Raw genomic sequence first — 21,755 nt, forward strand, 5'->3', positions numbered from 1 at the left:
TTCCCTACGCGAGATGATATTACATGAGTGTCATGCTAGTGGTCTTGCCTGTCATTTTGGTCGTGATAAGACATTTGGCATTGTTAAAGAAAATTTCTATTGGCCGCACATGGTTCGTGACATCGATCGATACGTCAAACGATGTCGAGCATGCCATATTGCCAAAGCCCGAGGTCAAAATACTGGTCTTTACACACCATTGCCGGTTCCTGAAACTCCTTGGGATGATGTTAGTATGGATATTGTTGTTGGGTTGCCTCGTACACAACGCAACAAAGATTCCATCATGGTTGTTGTTGATCGATTCTCGAAGATGGCTCATTTTATTCCGTGCAATAAAACTAATGATGCCACGCAGATTGCTGATCTTTATTTTCGAGAAATCGTACGGCTACATGGAATACCAAAGACCATCACTTCTGATCGAGATGTCAAGTTCATGAGCCATTTTTGGAGAACCTTATGGCACAAGTTAGGAACACAGTTACAGTTTAGCTCCGCCGCACATCCTCAAACTGATGGTCAAACTGAAGTTGTCAATAGGACTCTTGGAAATATGCTGAGAAGTCTTGTAAGCAAGAACATCCGACAGTGGGATGTGTTGTTAGCTCAAGCTGAGTTCGCCTACAATTGTTCTCCGAGCCAAACAACTGGTGAAAGCCCTTTCAAGATCGTTTATGGTAAAAATCCAACTACGCCGGTTGCTCTTGTTCCACTACCCGCTCCTGATCACTTTAGCGGTGATGCCGATGAGTGAGCTAGAGAGATCAAGAAGTTACATGAGAAGGTTCGAGCTCAAATTACAAGGCAAAATCAACGCTATCAAGAACAAGCGAACAAGTTTCGTAGACCAGCTAGCTTTAAGGAAGGAGATCTTGTTTGGATACACTTGAGGAAAGAAAGGTTTCCCAGAGGAACACATGGTAAGCTCAAGCCCAGAGCTGACGGTCCATTCAAGGTCCTAGAACGAATTGGGGAGAATGCATACAAGATTGAGCTTCCGGGGGAATACAATGTCTCCGCCACATTTAATGTCGCTGATTTGTCCTCATATCACGAGGATGAGGAAGATCAAAGACTCGAGGTCGAGTCTTCTGCAACCAGAAGAGTTTGACAAGGTTTAAAACTACTTCTAGAAGACTTCCATGTCGGCACCCCATACCCCTCATGTCGGCAATGTTGAAAATCAACATTGCATTTAATTAGCTAGCTTTGAATTAATTTCTGGTAGTTTTAGTAGTTGCTAATGAAGGCTATAAATAGCCATGGTTGTAGCTCGTTAATCGGCAAGTATTTTACATGAAATATAATTGAACACTTTGAGTGTTCTTAGGTAGAGTATTATCTCCCTAACCCTTGGTGGTGTTACTGTATCCAAGGTTCCTCTCTCAATTGTTCCTAGTGGTGTTTCTGTATCTAGGAATAAGTAGATCTGTATCGTCGGAGTAGCCGACCAACGTAGTGAATTGGCTAATTCTAACCGACCCCTACTTAGTACGGTGTCACAAAGCCTTAAAATGTGTATGTCAAGTTATGGTTTGCAAAATAAATTACACATAAAATTAGAATATATATTTTCCACAGCATGCATGTTTTCTTATACAACGCACCTAGCTGTGTATGTTGAAGTCTCAAGGCTTTACAGTACAATAATCCCTGCAGTTGGCGAAGCTCGGCCGTGTCGCTTCAACTCATTTTCTACTTGTAACTTTTCTTCATCGAAGAAAAGCTCATTGAGCACAATAGCCATAACCTCAAGAGCGGGAGAGCATGCTAGTACAAGTTTTATCAGCTCTAACTCCACGCTCCTCATCAACTTAAAGTTAAATACAACGTATTTAAGACAAGGAAGTGTGAAGTTTCCCTTGTTCTGAACACTCTTCCCAGAACATTCCTTAAATGATCTATCCTGAATGTTTTACACAGGAGTAAAGTAAGCTGAAAACAAATAGGGAAATTCCCTGTTTCTCATGGTGAACGAAATTTGTTTCTCATAGGGTCATTTTCGTGAATAAATCAACAGCTCTTTCGTTGTTGTGGGCTCCACAGTTGAATAAAGTTGTTGGTTTATTTATGAAAATGTCACGTGAGAAACAAAATTTATTTCTCACCACGAGAATCTAGGGCATTCTAAAAAAAAATGTGAGCATGATATAAGCTAATGATGAGGACAGTTACATGGATGAATAGCTGTTGCAAATGAGGAGAGCTTCGAAGTAAGCAGAGGATAAAAGGGACTGCGTAATTGCAATTCAATGGTAAGACTTTGTAAAGCTTCCAATTCTTTTCCGAGCTTTTTAGGAGGTACAACATCACAGAATAATTCACATTTATGCTGCAAAACAATATGATCAACAATTTATTAGGACAAAGGAAACAAATGCAAAGACTAGTTAGGTTTTTTTTCCAAAGAAAATTTGTTGAAAAACCATCTTATCAAAACCAGATTTTGTTGAAAACCATCTTATAATTTTTTTTTCTTTTTTTGTCAAAACACACCTGTTTTAAAAATTAAGTTTAAAATCGTACTTACCATGGGTAAACAGAATTCTTTGTCGAGAACAAGTGTCTGACAACTGAGCAAGCTACCGAAGAATTCATTCATGCTTCTCTTCAACCCATCATCTTCAAAAAGTTCCACATCCATTGCTAAAAGTTTTATTTTTCGAGTGTCTTTCAGGGATAGACTAGAGAGCTTGCCTTTCACAACCAGTTCTTGAAGATTTGGAGCACAAATTGTCAAACTTGCATTGATATTTAGTTTGAGGTGCTCTAGCCTCGAGCAAAGGGAAATAAGATTTTCCAAGGTCTGTTCCTCTAAAGGTCCAACTAGTACTGCATCGCGTAAATCTAGATCCATGACCTTAAGGTGAGGAAATCCTTTGAATGTTGGAGGCAAATTTAGATCATGGCAATTGTAGAGTTCCAACACCCTCAAGTTCTCAAAAGAATACAGACAAGAAGACAGCTTTGGTGATTGAACATGATAATTAGCCAGAGTAAATTCTTTAATGCCATGACGAGCAATGAATCGCAACCACTGACTTAAGTCTGCTTTCAATGGAAACCAAGAGGGGATACAAAGAACAAATTTAACAATAGGGCCAATGTGACGAAGTAAAATGTTGCTTATGATATCCGAATATGCTTGTGAAGCCTCACAAGTTCGATTTTTAAACCTCTTCAGGACACATTCAAAGAACTTTGGGTCAAGTATTATATTAGGAAGCATAACCCATTTATACCTCCAATATCTAGATAAGATGCTCGTCCTCACAGCATGATCATAGGGTAAGCGCATTAGTATACGCTCTGTTATTTGTTGCGGCAAATTGCTGATAATATCATTGCTCTCTTTGCAAAGCTGCTTGTTGTTTCCTGCAACAAAAATAACAGATAGCTATCAGCAAATCGAATAATGGAAATTGGTATTAATCGAAGCTTATAACAGAACACAAATACATGATTTAAACTTCACATAAATCAGGCCAATTGAGGAGGCACCAAGATAACAGATACAAATAGATTTTACACCCAAGTCTAGATTATTGAGTGTTTTACCACTTTACACATCTGAAAAATATATTTTTGGCATATGTATTTTGATTTTTCCTACTAGAAAATGTTTTCTGTTTAAAAATCCCATTTATGAGATACATGGAAGACCACCATCCTCAAAAATCAGAGTATATGATACCAAGGATAATCTTAAAAGTTCTACAAAAGTCTTTCAGCGCCTATTATAGATTACAGTAAGAATGTTATAAACTATATTAAATAAAAAGAGTGAAAAATATAGGAAAAATATATTACAGTAAGAATGTTATAAACTTATAACAAAACCTTAGTAAAAAGGAGAAAAGAAATAGAAAATATGAAGAACCATTAGCAAAAAAAGGCATAAAAAACTTGTATTACTGTTGGTTTGAACTCAAACCACCAAGGTAACTTAAAACTTGGATATGACATCATATCATTTTTGGTGACCCCCAATGAAAATAATGTCATCAAAATCTTGTTAAGACTCACTAAGGGCCTGTTTGATTAACTGAATTGAGATGAACTAAATATTTTATGAGAAAAGGAAATTAAGAATTGAACTGAACTGAACTAAAGGGAACAGACCCCAAGACTTGTCCAAATTTATCACTTTAGCCCTAAGACTCAAATATATAACATATTTATTTATTTTTTTTTTTTATCTCTTTATATGTAGAAAAGTGTTAAAAAAAATTATAAAAATAAAATTGAGGTGGGTCCCAATCTCAAGTCTTAAGTTGAGTCTTGGAATTTCAAGACTCAACTAGAGACTTGCTTGAGATTTAAGTAGAAAATTGGGAAACATAAGTCTTAAAATTCAAGAAAAATGGAAAACATAAGTTTTAAGACTCAAGAAAAATAGCTAAACTTGCTCTAATTACATTTGCTCATCTATTCTACCACTAAACCATCAAGGAGGTCTATTACATTATAGCAACAAATTTGATAATTATACTCTACTTTTCAATTTAGGGCCCTAAAAATAAATTGGGCCATTAAGGCCCTGTGCTGACGACCAACTTGCACAGGGCCTTAGTCGGCCTTAATTTTCTAGACTTATGGGTCCGAGTAAGTGAATAAGGGATGAGTCTAGGTGGCATTGGGTAGGATATAAAGTTTGGATATAATGTTTTTATATCTAAATCCTACCCAAACCCTACCTACGGGCTCTTAAGACCCATACCTACATAGACACTCATACAGACTTGTATAATAAATTAACTTAGAAAAAGTTTCGAAATAAAATAAATCAACAATGAATCAAATAAAATGGAAGCATATTAACTTTATAGTTGTGCACTTAGTGGCAGATCCATGATTTCCAAGATGGTGAGTCACCATTAATTATTGATCACATGTGAAAATATATATTTTTTCCAATAGTTCAAAATTGATTTCAATCCAAAATTATATAAAAATAGTTATATTTAAACCAAATTGATTTCAATTCAAAAATAGGACACAAAAATCCATACTACAGCCAAATAAGCAAATGCTCCCTCCGTTTTTAAATACTTGCTCCATTTCTATTGGACACGCATGCCGATGTTAACCTTTGATCGCTAATATCTTTAATTATCAATAGGTATAACTTCTAACAATTGAAAATTAATAATCTATTCATTGAGATGATTCCAACAAGTACCCACACGACTATATTTTTTCTTATATATAAATCACAAACATTAGTCAAAGTAGGATAAATGAATAGTGCAAAAAAAAAAAAAAGAAATGGAGCAAGTATTTAAAAACGGAGGGAGTAGTACTTTAAAAATTCGTCTTACAAGCCAAAAGTACTGCAAATAACAGGTAACAAATAAATAGTACACACACATTACTCTTAGGGGACGTTTGGTTCACGAAATATATATGATGTATGGATTTAGAATGATTAAAACCCATACCATATGTATGGTTGTCTAAAGTATGAATTTTAAACTCATCATACCTCAAACCCATAAGGTATGGGTTTTAGAAACTTTGGCGGGAGGTGGGTTTGACCTATTCCATTCCCTTAGGTATCACATAAAAGGAGGGAATAGTGAGATATTCCATTCCAGAATCGAATTAAACATATGGTATTAAGTGTCAAGTTCCAACCCGATGCCACTATAACCCCAATCTTGATTTCAAACTCATACCACTCTACGAACCAATCTCTCTCTTTATAAAAGCAAAAAAACAAAAAAAAAAAGAAGTAAAATGATCTCAGAGACCGGTTGTTAGATATAACCGGTTCCTTTTAATTATAAAACATACTTCCTCCGTTTCTATTTATTTGACTCGTTTGATTTAGTCACATATATTAAGGAGAGGAGAGAGAGTGAAAGAGAATGAAAAAACAAGTGGGGTAGCTTGTAAATGCAAGGTAAAAAAGTTACCCCAAAAATCCGAAAATTCACATTTGAATAGGTATCCAATATCCGAAATTTTCGGATCGGATTGGAGATTCTAAATTATTAGATTGGATCTTCGGAAAAAATCCAATCTTAATCAGGCAATTCGCCAACAATGATCAAATTCAATGATTTATCAAACTTCATAGTGTAGACACCTAAAAATATCTCCCCAAAACCAAACCCGTTGATGAACACCTTTCACCGCCATTATTGTTCGATTTGAGTATTTAATCTTTGGAGTGCTTAAATCCATGTTCTATCCAACATATTTCATGAACCAATCCAATTTCTAGCTCATTTCCCTAAACCATAACCTATTTTCCACTTTTCGTGTCCACTGAGAGAAACTGATTTTATGGCTATAAAATTTCGATCCAATTATTATTTTATTGGATAGGCCTTTAAATAAGATTTCCAACCATATATCATAAGCCCAATTCTGAGCTATAACGAAAAAGATATGAGCAAAACACTAAACTCGGCCTAAAACCGACACCCTTCCACTAAAACGGCCATATCTTAAGATCTACATATTATTTTGACTTGATTCCAATTGGGTTGGAAAGCAGACTTGATAAGTTTCCAATGATATATTATATGCCTCATTCCGAGTTAAGGATCAAAAGTTATGGTGGTTTTAAAAACGGGTAAAAACCTGGAATCACCGCGCACAGTGCAATTCCACCGTGTCACGGGGAATTGCACCGTCTGACGGTGGGAATCCCCGTGACACGGTGCCCTTTCTGTGACGCGGGGCTATTCCGTGTCCTATTTGCGTTCTTCGTACCTAAACAACTCCCGCGTCACGGCATTTTCCACCGTGTCACGGGAATTTACAGTGTCTGACGGTGGGATTCCCCGTGACACGGAGCTGTTTCCGTGTAATTTCCGCGTCTCCCATACTGTGACACGGTGTATTGTACCGTGTCACGGTGGATACTGCCGTGTCACGGGACATTCCGTGTCTTTTCCGCGTAAACCCTTAACGCGTTTTCACTTCCCGTAACCTAAATATTTCCCGTGTCACGCAAATTTGTACCGTGTCACGGGAAAGTTTCCTGTCTGACGGTGGGATTTACCGTGTCACGGTACACTCTTATTTTATTTTAATATTGCTCGCATCATGATTATGTTATTTTATGTTTGATTTGACTTACAATATTATTGTTAAATTGCTTCCAATATTAATTAATGTTTATTCTATTATTTTTATGATCACCATATTGCATGTTAAAGGGAATATGTAATTGAAAATCACGCCTAATAAGATAATTTGGACGACCGGTTTAGGTTCCTTTTTAATCTTGTTATTAATTCAAGTGATCACTAATATTTTAGAATTTATGTTGCATTAATATTCAACCAATTTAGCTTAATAATAGTTTGGAACGAATTGAATATTTTGTTTGTATGCCTTTGAGATCGCAGGAATCACTTTTCACTATAAGAATCGAGTAGAGGCCAATACGGGCGAATGTGACTCCATGACTCACTTCGTACCATCATCCCCGATCCTCCTTTCGTGGTTCCAAACCATATGGAGTTAGTAATCTCATGGATTATGAATGGGGTGTAACCTTCACGGGTCAATCGTTGTTGCCTTCGTTGTCCCTTTATCGTGGTTGCCTTTTATGATCCGTGAACGGTTTAAAAGTTCCTTAAAAACTTGTTGGCGGCTCCCTGCTTTCCTTGTCCCTAATCGTATTATGTCAATTCCCACTTCCTATGAGTGCCAAGCATATTCACAACATGCTTTTACGTAGGCGCACTTCGAGCGACGCCTACAATTTGGCGACTCCACTGGGGAGGATTCTTAATTATTTATCGATTTGAGTGGTCGGTATTTAATTAAGATGAGTGGATGAGACTTGAAAGATTCTTGAAAAAAATATTCCTGTGATTAATTTGGCATTTTTGCATCTGCATAAACGTTTTAACGTCGCATTCAGGTCTGTCTTGTAGGAAAAATTGGATAACTTGGTTGCGCGCGAAGGAAAACAGGGCACCAGACAGGTCTTCTGATTGTCGTGCCACGACAGAATCTGCCGTGTCACGGTACAGTGCACCGTCTAACGGGAATTTTTTCCGTGTCACGGCAGTCCTAAAATCAGTCCGGTGGCTTATTTTCTTTCCTCACAGTCGACTTCCTCCGAATTTTCTGAAAAAACGTATGTGTTCTACATGCGTCTTAGCCCGGGAGGATTTAAGCTCTATCGACCCAAAAACGCTCATGGCAATAAGGGTTCATCCGAGTTATTAAATCCACCCAAACCATGGAGTCGAGTTCGATTTCATCACGAACTCGCGGAGCCGCCCGTTGGCATACACCCTCAAGGGAGGCTGCCTTGCTAACGCGTCCAAACTCTTAACCATGGTACCCTTTTGACACCCAAAGCTTGACTAATAGTTGAACATAGATCTTGACCCTAGGTTGCGAACTTTTTTTACATCATCGTGCCTAAATGTTATGTGGTTGTTTGGTGCTAACCTTCATGTGTTTACTCTTTTGTTTAACCCATGACCGAGGGTTTTTATTCTCACATAGTAATTAGTACGGACCTAAAATCGGTTAAAATCTGGAAAAACCACAAAACTGACCTGGAACTGCGCACCGTATCACGGCATGTTCTTCCGCGCCACGGTGAACAGTGCCGTGACACGGGGCTCACTACCGTCTGACGGTAGACTGCACCGTGTCATGACAGTCTGCACCATGACACGGTGCCCAGGAAAAGTGTCCTGTCAGTCTTTTTTTTATTCTTGTGCGTACGTATGATGTGTTCGGTTTGGTGTCATGTCTAGTTGTACGCGTCCATAACCTCTAATCACTCACATATCGTGTTCACACACTTTTTTCTTTAGTCGTGCACTACTTTTTTTACAGTATTTTAGGGTATTCTTGTTTTTTGTGTTTTTTTTTCGGAGTAAGTCGGATGGTATCCTCCCTTTAAAAATAAACAAGTAGAATTTCAAAATTATAGTTTTTTTTTTTTTAAAAAAAAAAGGGGGGAAAGGGTTGCCGCGACACGGGACTAACCACCGTGTCACGGCACAGTCCACCGTGGCGCGGTGGACCTGTAAAAAAAAAGGTCTGCCGCGCCACGGGAAACCCTACCGTGTCACGGCAACTTTCCACCGTGACACGGTGGATTTCTAAAAAAAAAAAAATAACCGCGTCTGTCAAGTCTTCCTTGTTAATTTGGTCCTCGCGTCAATCATTTTGGTTATTGTTCACATGTCTAGCCATACGATCATACCACGAGTCACTCACGAGTCAAGTATAGTCCACACACTTTCTTTATGTTCCGACTCGAGTCGTGCACCAGGTCGTTTATGATCGTATATTAGGTTCATGCACCTTTTTTCGTCATAATAAAAAATGAGTGGAGTTTTCTCACCTGTTTTCAAATGTCTATTTTTTCCTTCCTTTTCTATCTTGAGCAATGAGTCAAATAATTAAGTGAATTATTTTATTTCACAGTACTTGGTCAAGGAACAGGGATAAATTAATACGGTTCGAGTCATTACCGCAACAATCTCTCAGATCTAATAGGCGTTGAAAGAGAACTTTGCCATCTCCATTACTCATCACCTTTCAATGGCCACTAAAGAAGATATTGAGAACATCAACAAATCCATCGAGGCACTGTCTGCCATGATGCAAACCCTTACCACTACGGTCACTACCATGGAACAAAACAAGGTCACTGTTTCCACCCTTGACAAACTGAAGGAACAAATGAGTAAGATTTTTGAGGATTTCACTTATGTGGAACGGCCTCCCACTCCTTTGGATGTGAAGGACAGACTCCCTGAAAAGCTCTCCACTGCTGATATTCCAAAGTTCAAGCCTACTTACAATCCAATATTCCATTTGAAGGCGTTCTCTGCAACCATGGCTCTTAAGGGATTGGACGTAACACTCTTCCCTACGGTGTTCCCTCTCTCCTTAGAACATGCTTGCCATCAATGGTTTATTCCTTAGATGCCAAGCATACTGCGACTTGGCAAGATGTCACCGACAGTTTCATGAATCGTTACAAGTGTAACATTCAAATTAAAACTTCTGAACGTGAACTCTCCATTCTCAAACAGAAAGAGAATGAAGGCTTCACCGCTTACTTGAACAGGTGGAGGGAAACAACTTCACTCTTGGTAGATCCCCCCAAAGAAAGAGAGATGGTTCGCCTCTTTATTCAAAATCTAACTCATAAATATAGGGAACATCTCAAATTTCTTCCACTGAACACTTTCGAAGCTGTATACGACATCGGCATCAATATCGAGGATAAGCTAATAAAGACTATTGGTAGTAACAATAATATCACTTGGAAAAACAAGAAGAACGACCATCCTTCTTCTTCGTCTTCTAAGCACGAAAATACTACCAACATTATAAGCCAAGTTGATCTCAATGAAGTGTTAGCTCTTGATACTCCATTGCCCAAGAAGAAAAGAACTTACACTCCTTTAGGAATGACTTATGATGCGGCCTTTGATCGCTTTTACAGTCAAGGCTTGATCACACCTATTGGGCCATTTCCAGAGCCAAAACCTGAAGAAAGGAGCGCCAAATGGAATCCCAATTCCCATTGCAAGTACCATCAAGGAAGGGGTCACACTACGAAGCAATGTTGGAATTTGAAGGACGTCATTCAAGACTTGGTGGATGCAAAAAACCTTCCTGTCCCTCCAGGCGGCAAGAAGTAATGAACACAAGGCGCGCAACAGATCCTTCGTGCAAGATTTCATGATTTCTTTCTTTATCATTCATCTCCATTAGCCATTCATGTCTAGCATAGGTTTTCCATGTTTCATGTGTTTCGTTCACCTTTTCCATTAATAAAATGAGCAATTTTCCTTTACACCTCGATCATAGAATTTTTCATTCATTCATTCATTCTCAATTAAAAAAAAATCAATTACCGAACTAAACCCAAGGTACACCAATTACTTGAGGCACCTTTGCAACCCATTCATTCCCTGTTAACCGTTCAATCACATTCCATTTCTTCATCAACCATTTTGAGCCTCGTCTAACGTTTGGCCTTCATTTCTTCAACCCACATTCACTTAACCCAGGGGTTGGAAGATGTGTAATTGTATAACATTCAAAAAGCAAGTAAAAAAAAAAAAAGCAGCAAAGCAACAATAAAACAATGTCTAAAGGCAAGTGTTCCAATGTCTTTGATATGAACACGTCTCAAATTGCGTCTCTCATCGAGTGTTTGGTACCGTGCCTGTGAAACATGAATGCTAAGTGAGTGATGGACCGCATGATCTGAGATTGTCTACATTGATTCAAAAGAATACAAAAAAAAAAAAAAAAAAAAATTCAAAACAAAAAAAAAAGTTGAAAATAAACTTGCAAAATTCAAAATTTTCAAATTCAAAATTACACATCTTGGGGATTCTCTCGGGTCTTGAGCCTTTTACCCCTTTCTTCCTTAAACCATCAACTTAACCACATTACAACCCTTGAAAGACCACTTTGAGATGTACATACACTTGTGCAAAGTTCGGTTAGAGCTACGTTCGGCCTGATTCCTAACGGATACGTAGGCAACCTCACATCGAGGTGCGGCCGCATTCATATTCATATCCATGCATGATCGAGTCAAAGAATATCCAATGCTTATCCCTACCCATTTAGAGCTAGACTTGGGGGCTTGAACCCAAATCACATTAGCTTACCCAGCCTGAAGAGTCATCATCTTTAACTCTTCTCATACCTCTTTCCATCGCCATAACCCTTGTAGCCAGCCTTAGTATCACATTCACACACTTCACTCACACATCCATATCCATATCAATCATCCTTCCCTTTAAGAGCCCTTTATCATGAAATCTTGTTTCAACACTGTGCATGTTTCATCATATTTAAAGACAACATTCAGTAGAAGAAACATTGTATACTTTCTTAGCTTCCTGACCTGAGCAATGTTCATTGTTTCGCATAATGTGCTAAGAAACATTTATATATCAATGATTTTTGATCATACAAAGCATATCGTGCTTAGCTCCTTGACCTAAGCAACGTTCATTATGCAATAATCATTTCATCTGTATACGTGCTTAGCTTCCAGACCTAAGTGACGTTCAAGATCGTTTCTTGATGCTTAGCTCCAAGACCTAAGTTAATTCATCTATCGTGTCACATGATATAATTTTCCTTAGCCTCTTGGCCTAAGGACATGCATCATGTAAACATTACTTTCAAGAAAAGCAATTCAATCCATGCGATTCATTTTGTCTTGCTCAACGAGGAAGCTCAAAACTTCTTTTCTTTTTTCGCGTCTTTTCTTTTGGAAGGAAGTTCGAAAGTAAAAGTTCAGTTTTCACATCTTTCTTTTTCGGGAGAAAGTCGGTACCCTCCACTCATGACAAAAATTGACGGAAAATTTTTGCTTTTGACATACACACACACACACACACTCACAAGTCATACACATGTCATATCACATCAAGTCAAACTTGGTCAAGTTAGTGGTCAAGTCAATCACAGTATATACGAGTCCATTGGCCAATTTATTTTTGCAGGTCTTATCTACAGCCCACGTCCGGGGACAAACGGACCATTTACAGCCCACGTCCGGGGACAAGCGGACCATCTACAGCCCACGTCCGAGGACAAGCGGACCATCTACAGCCCACGTCTGGGGACAAGCGGACCATCTACAGCCCACGTCCGGGGAAAAGCGGACCACCATCATTTCATGACGCAAGGTTCTCGATACATAGAGACTTGCAATCTCATCATCTTTCGACTTTCCTCAAGCATGGAAAGTATTATCCGGTGGATTTTTCTTAAAGTATAGAAAAGCGCCAAATCGGCTTTCCTCAAGCATGGAAGGCATTATCGGTGAAATTCTTCAAGCATAAATGACACCATATTCATCAGTCGGATTTCCTCAGGCTTGGAAAGCGTTATCGGTGGATTTTTCTTCAAGTATAGAAAACCGCCAAGTCGGCTTTCCTCAAGCTTGGAAAGCGTTATCGGTGGATTTTTCTTCAAGTATAGAAAACCGCCAAGTCGGCTTTCCTCAAGCATGGCAAGCATCATCGGTGGATTTCTTCAAGCATAGAATGACACCAAATTCAAACGTCGACTTTCCTCAAGCATGGAAAGTATTATCCGGTAGGTTTCTTCAGGCTTAGAAAACTACCAAACTCCTCAGTCGGCTTTCCACAGGCATGGAAATCGTTTCAAAAGACGTCATCCGGTGGATTCCTTCAAGCATAGGAAGCTACCAAGCTCATTTGCCACCAATACACTGGTGTTAGATAAACATTCTATCCCTTTACCCTTTTATCTGTAGAACTAACATTTTTCTGCAGGTATCGGCGTATACGGAATGATTTAGGATCAAAGAACGTCTTAAATCATTCTCCGTCCCTATCGGCTACTTTGACCATCGTTTTTGAAACTGACGTTTCTACAAACTCAGTCAAAGTGGGGGCTTCTATAGACACCTAAAATGTCTCCCCAAAACCAAATCCGTTGATGAACACCTTTCACCGCCATTATTGGTCGAGTTGAGTATTTAATCTTTGTAGTGCTTAAATCCATGTTCTATCCAACATATTTCATGAACCAATCCAATTTCTAGCTCATTTCCCTAAACCATAACCTATTTTCCACTTTTCGTGTCCACTGAAAGAAACTGATTTTATGATTATACAATTTTGATCCAATTATTATTTTTTTGGATAGGCCTTTAAATAAGCTTTCCAACCATATATCATAAGCCCAATTTCGAGCTATAACGAAAAAGATATGAGCAAAACACTAAACTCGGCCTAAAACCGACACCCTTCCACTAAAACGGCCATATCTTAAAATCTACATATTATTTTGACTTGATTCCAATTGGGTTGAAAAGTAGACTTGATAAGTTTCCATTGATATATTATATGGCTCATTGAGAGTTACGGATCAAAAGTTATGATGGTTTTAAAAACGGGTAAAAACCTGGAATCACCGCGCACAGTGCAATTCCACCGTGTCACGGGAAATTGCACCGTCTGACGGTGGGAATCCCCATGACACGGTGCCCTTTCTGTGAAGCGGGGCTATTCTGTGTCCTATTTGCATTCTTCGTACCTAAACAACTCCCGCGTCACGGCATTTTCCACCGTTTTACACCGTCTGACGGTGGGATTCCCCGTGACACGGAACTGTACCGTGTGACGGTGGATACTGCCGTGTCACGGTACCTGTGCCGTGTCACGGGACGTTCCGTGTCTTTTCCGCGTAAACCCTTAACGCGTTTTCACTTCTCGTAACCTAAATATTTCCCGTATCACGCAAATTTGTACCGTGTCACGGGAAAGTTTCCCGTCTGACGGTGGGATTTCCCGTGTCACGGTACACTTGACCGTGTCGCGGGATACTTTTTTAGGGTTTTTATCATTTTAGGGTTCCGTGTGCTCCCTCAGCACATTTTCCCTATAAATAGGACCCCCCTTTTTGCAGTTCGAGGCAGCAATAATCATTCTCTCCCACCTTACACCAAAAATCATTCTCTTCTCCCTCTTTAACCTAATTTATAGCCTCATTATTCTTCCATAATAATTCCCCTAAGCACTCCAAGGAGTCTATACTTAACCCGAGGTTCCGTCCTTAAACCAAGGCGTGAAAGGTACAAATAACTGAGGGTTTGGACCAAATCAAATCTAATATTTTTTTAATTTAATTTCCATTTACTTTATATTTTTTTATTGAAGTTACTAACAGTTTATTCATGATGTAGCAGTTTAAAGGAACGTGCTAAATGTAAGTAATTAATTAATTTATTTACTCTTATTTTATTTTAATATTGCTCGCATCATGATTAGGTTATTTTGTGTTTGATTTGACTTACAATATTATTGTTAAATTGCTTCCAATATTAATTAATGTTTATTCTATTATTTTTATGATCACCATATTGCATGTTAAAGGGAATATGTAATTGAAAATCACGCCTAATAAGATAATTTGGACGACCGGTTTAGGTTCCTTTTTAATCTTGTTATTAATTCAAGTGATCACTAATATTTTAGAATTTATGTTGCATTAATATTCAACCAATTTAGCTTAATAATAGTTTGGAACGAATTGAATATTTTGTTTGTATGCCTTTGAGATCGCAGGAATCACTTTTCACTATAAGAATCGAGTAGAGGCCAATACGGGCGAATGTGACTCCATGACTCACTTCGTACCATCAACCCCGATCCTCCTTTCGTGGTTCCGAACCATATGGAGTTAGTAATCTCATGGATTATGAATGGGGTGTAACATTCACGGGTCAATCGTTGTTGCCTTCGTTGTCCCTTTATCGTGGTTGCCTTTTATGACCCGTGAACGGTTTACAAGTTCCTTAAAAACTTGTTGGCGGCTATCTACTTTCCTTGTCCCTAATCGTATTATGTCAATTCCCACTTCCTATGAGTGCCAAGCATATTCACAACATGATTTTACGTAGGCGCACTTCGAGCGACGCCTACACATAGCAGTACAGAAAAATTACTCAAATTACAGACCATTTGAAATCCAATTCACATCTAATTTTAATCAAAGAGAATTAGTAGTTTGTCTAACAAATCAACCCTAAAACCTCAAAAATAATCCCAAAATATTTGCATTTTATACAATCAACAAAGATAAAATGTTATAGCAATTTTTTTTTTTAAAAAACCTAGAAATTTAATGCATGAAGAAAGTTAGGAACTTGATGAATTGAAAAACAAATAAAAAATAAATAAATAAAAGGTAGGATGTATAGACATGAAAAAAACCTGACTGACAAGTGGACTCCAATGCCATTAATCCCAATTATCAAAATTCTGTCAATTTTTGTAGGTGATGTTTGAAGAAATTTGATGAGAATTACCTCAAGGGCTCAAACCTCAAGGTGCATACAAAAAAAAGTTATATTTTTATTTTATTGTAAGAGTAAAGTTGTGGAATATTATTTTCAATTTATTGTAAGAGTAAAGTTGTGATCTACGGTAATACCGTCTACATACATGTATGATATATATGGTAATTTTTTGGGAACGCCCAAAATTGGGTAAACATCAAGTGACGCGTGGAGTAATAGGTACCACAAGCTGATGACACAAGCAATAAATTGAACTCAATGTGCATATTGTGTGTATCGCATTATTGTTCACTTGAATTTCACTTATTTTGTAATTAAAAATGTACTACTAGAATCTAGGTAAATAATGACAGTTTTTCCTGCGACAGCTAAAAAAACCGTCGTAATATTTTAATTTTACGACGATTTTTGTAACTGTCGTAATATTACGACTGTTTTTTAGCTGTCGTTGAGTTACAACAGTTTCTAGCCAATAAACTGTCGCAATGGACACTAAAAATAATTATTAAAAAAATTAATATTTACGACAACTTCAAACTGTCGCAACTTACGACGATTTTAAAAAACTGTCGCAATTTGTGATAGCTTAAAGCAGTCGTAGAATTGATTTTTTATTTAAAAAAAATAATGGTGTTTAAATACCACATTCAACAAGCCCATACCAAACCCTAAATCTTAATCCGTCGTTTCTCCTCTTTATTTCCCCTCACATTTTCTCTCTCCTCTCCATTTCCCTGGTTCTTTCTCCTCTTCTCCACCTTCTCAATTCCTCTCTTCTCTTTAAGTGCGCTCTCCTCTCTCTTTTTCAGTCTACTCTTTGTTTCTCATCCTCCTTCTTTCCTCTCTTTCTCTTCCTCCTTTCTGTTCTTTCTTGTGTTCTAAAATATGGCGAATTGAGGTTTAATTTCATGACATTGGGGTTTTATTTATCAAATTTGATTATAACAACTCCAGATCTGGAGTTTTCATGATCGAATTTGACAATAAACACCCAAAAAGAAGAAAAATTTTGAAGGTATGTTTAATTTTTTGTATTTTTCGTGTTTGTTATTGTGGTTTATGTTTATATTCTGATATTTTTGGTTAATTTTATTATTTTGTGATTATACTGCCGTTTTTTTTGCTGTTCGTTTATATTCCTATGATTTTTTTTTATTTATCGTCTATTTTCGTGTTGATATTTGTTTCAATTTGTTATAATTTGTTTATTTTTTTTGGATTTATTGTGGCTTGTTTATTCGAATTGAATTTTGTACTATTTGGATAATTCCTATTTTTTTCGATTTATATATTGTGGGTTTTTTTTTTGTTATTGGAAGTTTATTTGTATATCTTGTTTGATGTTTTGTTATTTTTATGTATTTTTTATTTTATTTTTTCATTTATGTGTGCTTATTATATGCTGGGTTTATTTTGTTTGAGTTTCATTTTTTTTGGGGTTTAATTTTTAGATAAGATCTTAATGTTTCTTTGTGTAAGGTGGTGGTGGGAAGGAGAGTTGTAGGTGGTTGTCGGCGGTGGTGCGAAAGATTGTTGTGGGGGCAGGGGAAGGGAGGCCTGGGTAAAGGGGGCAGGGGATAGGCGTTTTTATTTTTTTTTTTTTTTTGTGACGGCTATTTGCGACGGCTAGCTATCGCTAAAACCATTTTTTTACGACAGTTTAGTTTTTTGTCGCAACTTACGACAGTTTAAAACTGTTGTAAAATAATTGCAGCGACAAAATTAAAAACCATCGTTGAAATTAGTAAAATCGTCGCAATAATTCTTTACGACATTCAAACTGTCGGAATTATTTTTTTTTTGCGACAATGCTGATTGCGACAAACAATTTACGACAGTTGACTGTCGCAACTATTTTTTACGACGGCTTTTGCTATTTTTGCGACAAATTTTGGCCGTCATAAAATAGCTAATTTCTTGTAGTGACGGAGTCGGCAATATAAAAATTATAGTACACTTAGGAATTCACATATTAAGTAAATTATGTGCGTAATTTTATTTTACGTTTTAAAAAAGAAAAGACTCCTAATCCAAGCCGATGTTCGATAGGGGATTGAGAAATTAAGGGCCTAAGGCCTCCTGAACAAAGGATAGAATTAATCATCAAAAAGAAGAAAAAGGCATAAATATGTAAAATTGTTACAATAGCAACCACAACAAAGAAAAAAACAACATAAGAAATAAACTACATCTTATAAACTAATCACCGCTTCCTTTCTCTCTCTAGGATCCTGAGCTTATCCTCCCACTGGCGCTACCGCTTCCTCTATTTTCTCAACCCCCACTCGCCGGCGATCAGTGCTCATCTAATAGCCATCGCCGGTGAGTCTAGTTCTCTTAGCTGTCTTTAATTTTGGTTCTTAATTTTATTTTTTAAGTCTTTCACGGTAGGTAGACAAGGACGTTTTGGAACCGGTTTGTTCTTCTTTCATCGGTGATTTGGCCAAGTTCGGTGTGTTGTCTAGTGTTTTAATTCAATTATCCAACGATACAAGAAGCCAAGGCTATCCTTAACGTCGCCGTCGAAAGGAATTCCGTTAATAGTTTCCCGACGGTAAAGGTGAAGTTTAGGGTAGGGTTTTCTTCCTCAATTCAAGTTCAAGGGGAGGCGGTTGTTTTTACGTTGGCCTAGATGATTGATCTTTTGGTTCTTTTTACATCTGCTGGTGAAGTCTGGTTGGGTTCCGTGTGTTTCTTCTGGTGGCTCATTCCATCTTGTGGGTGTGTGCGGGGTGCCTATTTCCTTACTTTGTTTAGTAAGGCTTTTTTGTTTCTTTTATTTTGCCTTTAATTATGTTTTTCCTGTTAAGTTTCTTGTTATGTTGCTTGGATTTTTGCTTTTTAATATTTGTGTTGTTGTTCTTGATTTGGAGCATTTTCGGGTAGCTCTATTAGTTTGGTTGTTGTTTGTTAATAATACTCTTTCTCTGCTTGTTCATGAGTAAGAGTTGAATAGAGTAGTTCTAGTTATGGAGGGTTATGAAGTGTTATCGTTGTTCTTGGAGCCTTTTTTGATTGGTTTTAGGATTGTAAGGTTATTCAATCCTTTGCTAGTTTGGTTGGTGGCCTTTTTAGTTGCTTGTTCGGGGTAGGATCGTGTTAAGAGGGTTTGACATGTTGCATGTACGGTTTCCCTCTTTGATAGTTTGGGCGATGTCCTCTGTGTTTGTGCTGTTTTCTAGAGGCTAGCGGTATTTATGCAGGTAGAAATATTCCCTGTATTTGGAATTTGCAGGGAGAAGATGAGTTTGAGGGGAGAGGTTTGTTCACTTGTCCTGTTGCTTCTTGGTTACGGGATGATTTGGGTCTTCATTCACTGACTATCATCCCAGTGTCGGTTTTGGTGTTGATGATGGCAAAGACAATCATCATTAAAAATTTCAATATTGAAGGAGGCTCCCCATCTTTAATGTTTGGGGTAAGCAAAGTCCTCCATCCATTTTCTTGCATTCTATATAGGTAGAATTGCAGGAAAGAAACCTGCATTTTGGTGTAAGGTTTCTATGGCAGAGTCGAGGAAAAGTTCGACTCTTGTGGTTTGGCTCCCGGACTCTTAGGAGAGGGTTATGCTTTTCAATCCCTAAGAGTGGAGTCATGTGATGGGTCATTTTGTTGGCAGCATGGTGCTTTCAACTTTCGGGTGTATTGTTACTACTCCACTTCCACCGGGATGTTGCATTGGAATTATGGCAAGTTTCGGTTCCCTTCTCTAGTGTCCGCATGCATTATCTGTCATTCTCCAAGGGTTTGGTTCGTTTGGCAACGGTTGGTCCAAGAAAAGGTTTTAGTAAGAACCTTTTAGTTATTCGGGCTCCGATGAATTTGGTTTGATGCACAAGGGTGTACTCATTTACTTCATTTTCCCTCTTTGGTTTAGCTAAGTGGGTTTTGTTGTTGTTAGTTTCTTGTTTTAGATATGTTAGATTGTAATTTGCCTCATTTTTTTTAAAAAAAAAAAAACACAACCAAAAATATCTACACAAAAATGCCCATTGTTCCTAAGCATATACGAAGTAGAAAGGATGGGAGCTAAAGAGTAAAATTATAACATAGAATTGTGTTGTTACACCTTGAAAACAACCTCTGCTGGCGAGGCTCGGCTAAAGTGCATCAGCTTCTTGGATAAATTTAACTTAAATTCTGGTTCATAGCCTGAAGGCCATGGACTACCATAAAGTACAACAGTCATCTTCTCAAGATATTTATTGGCGAACTTGCTAGTAGATACTATATAACCTCTAAATCATTATTTATACCCAAGGTCTCAATTTCTACATGTTTAAGAGATGGAAAGGTAGAAGATTCAGTAATTCAAAGCAACTCACAAAACAACAATGCACACAAGAAATCATGACAAAGCTAACTAGGAGAATGGATGAAGAATTTTAAATACTTACGTTAAAACGTAGTCGCTGTAAGTTTGGTGAGTTTTCAATCAAGTAAAGAAAAATAGGGAAGATATAGTGATAACCAAAAGATACACGAAGAAGTTCTAGCACTTTCAATCGTTTAAATTTTATTGCAAACACATTAGGAGATCGAGTATTGCAAACCTGTTTCCACTGCACAACATAGTATCGGTAAATCAGAACAATTTAAGAGAAATAAGCAGATGCAATACAGAGAAGCTAATGGTGTGTTTGGATTGAAGGAAATGGAGGGAAAGAAAGGGAACGAAAATGGAGCGATGAGGTATCATTTATTTGGATAACAAATGAGAAGGAAGAGAATTAGAGGGGAGAGAAATAAAGGGATTAAATTGTAAGAAATTCATCCATCCAACAAGGGAGAGATTTGGAAGGAAAACTCACCGCATACTTCCTTCCCCTCCCCTCCCCTTCTTTTCCTTCCCCTTTATTTATCCAAACATAGTGTAAATGAATTTAGTACCGCAGGCCAAAAAAAGTCATTGAAAACGAGCTTCCTGATATTCGACAATCAATTGAACCACGACAAGCGACTGAACCACTGGCTCAACTCACTTAAGTTATTTTCATGTACAAATGAAATACGTAGATCTATTGTGCTTATATTTTTTGTTCCTTTCACGCGTAATAGATTATCAATAATGACTTGTACAATTAACTCTTGTAGTTCAGGAGCACGAATAACTAGATCCTCCACTCTAAAAGTGTTTAAGTTGAGACTCTGTAGCCTTGGACAACTAGAAATTAAAATTTCTAGCACTTTTGTGTTACTAGGATTGACTAATCTCATATGCATAAACAAATTAAGGCAAGTAAGAAATGGAAAGCCTGAAAATGTTGGTGGAAGGGATATAATATAGCAATTGGTGAGTGACAAGTGTGTCAAATTTGTACAGAAGTGTTTAGGGTAAAAATACCCCCTACACATGGTCCAATCTCGTAAGGACACGTGGCCCAATCAACGGGCGACACGTGTCTCTACGAGAAGATGACGCGTGTCAAGCTCAAGAAGAGCACCTGAAATAAGAGAAAGGGGGCCTCCTTACATCAGGAGGCCCAATCCAACCAGAAAGCCGCAAAACGGCGCTGACCCCTAGACACATGTCGCTACTTGATTGCGCCGCCAATCAAATCGCGTCATTCTAGGGTAATAACCCTAAAAGGGAACAATTCTCCACCCCTATAAATACCCCTATCATTTATGATGGGAAGGGCGGATTGTGACATAACATTTAATAGAGCATTAGAAGCTCCAACTTCTCTCTACTTCCTCTCTCTTATTTATCTTGTTTTCCGATTACTTACTAGATTGTCGGAGACGGAACTCCGATAAACCGGAGTTCTGTGGTTTTGCAGGTGTCTGAGTCTCATTGCCGGCGAAGCGTGACCAATGTCCCGAAGGATTCCAAAAAACCTCAAAACAGGAAGAACAAACAAGAAGGTAGCTCCAATATGTCATAGCGACTACCATTAATCAGATGGATTTTTTTGACCCCTTTACCATAAACATACTGCACCCA

The 21,755-nt window shown here is 37.9% G+C and overlaps 1 protein-coding gene across 1 annotated transcript; it reads right to left on the bottom strand.

Annotated features, from left to right (window-relative positions):
• Positions 1 to 1,639: 1,639 nt before the first annotated feature.
• Positions 1,640 to 21,706, bottom strand: LOC110739800 (F-box/FBD/LRR-repeat protein At1g13570-like). The gene is made up of 3 exons (XM_021920304.1): positions 21,541 to 21,706; positions 2,534 to 3,378; positions 1,640 to 1,909 (listed from the first exon to the last, which is right to left on the bottom strand). Exons 1-3 carry the CDS (start codon positions 21,704 to 21,706, stop codon positions 1,640 to 1,642), a joined length of 1,281 nt encoding a protein of 426 aa, XP_021775996.1.
• Positions 21,707 to 21,755: the final 49 nt, after the last annotated feature.

Source organism: Chenopodium quinoa, unplaced genomic scaffold (assembly GCF_001683475.1).
Source record: "Chenopodium quinoa cultivar QQ74 unplaced genomic scaffold, ASM168347v1, whole genome shotgun sequence".
In the NCBI taxonomy this organism is placed as follows: Eukaryota; Viridiplantae; Streptophyta; class Magnoliopsida; order Caryophyllales; family Amaranthaceae; genus Chenopodium; species Chenopodium quinoa.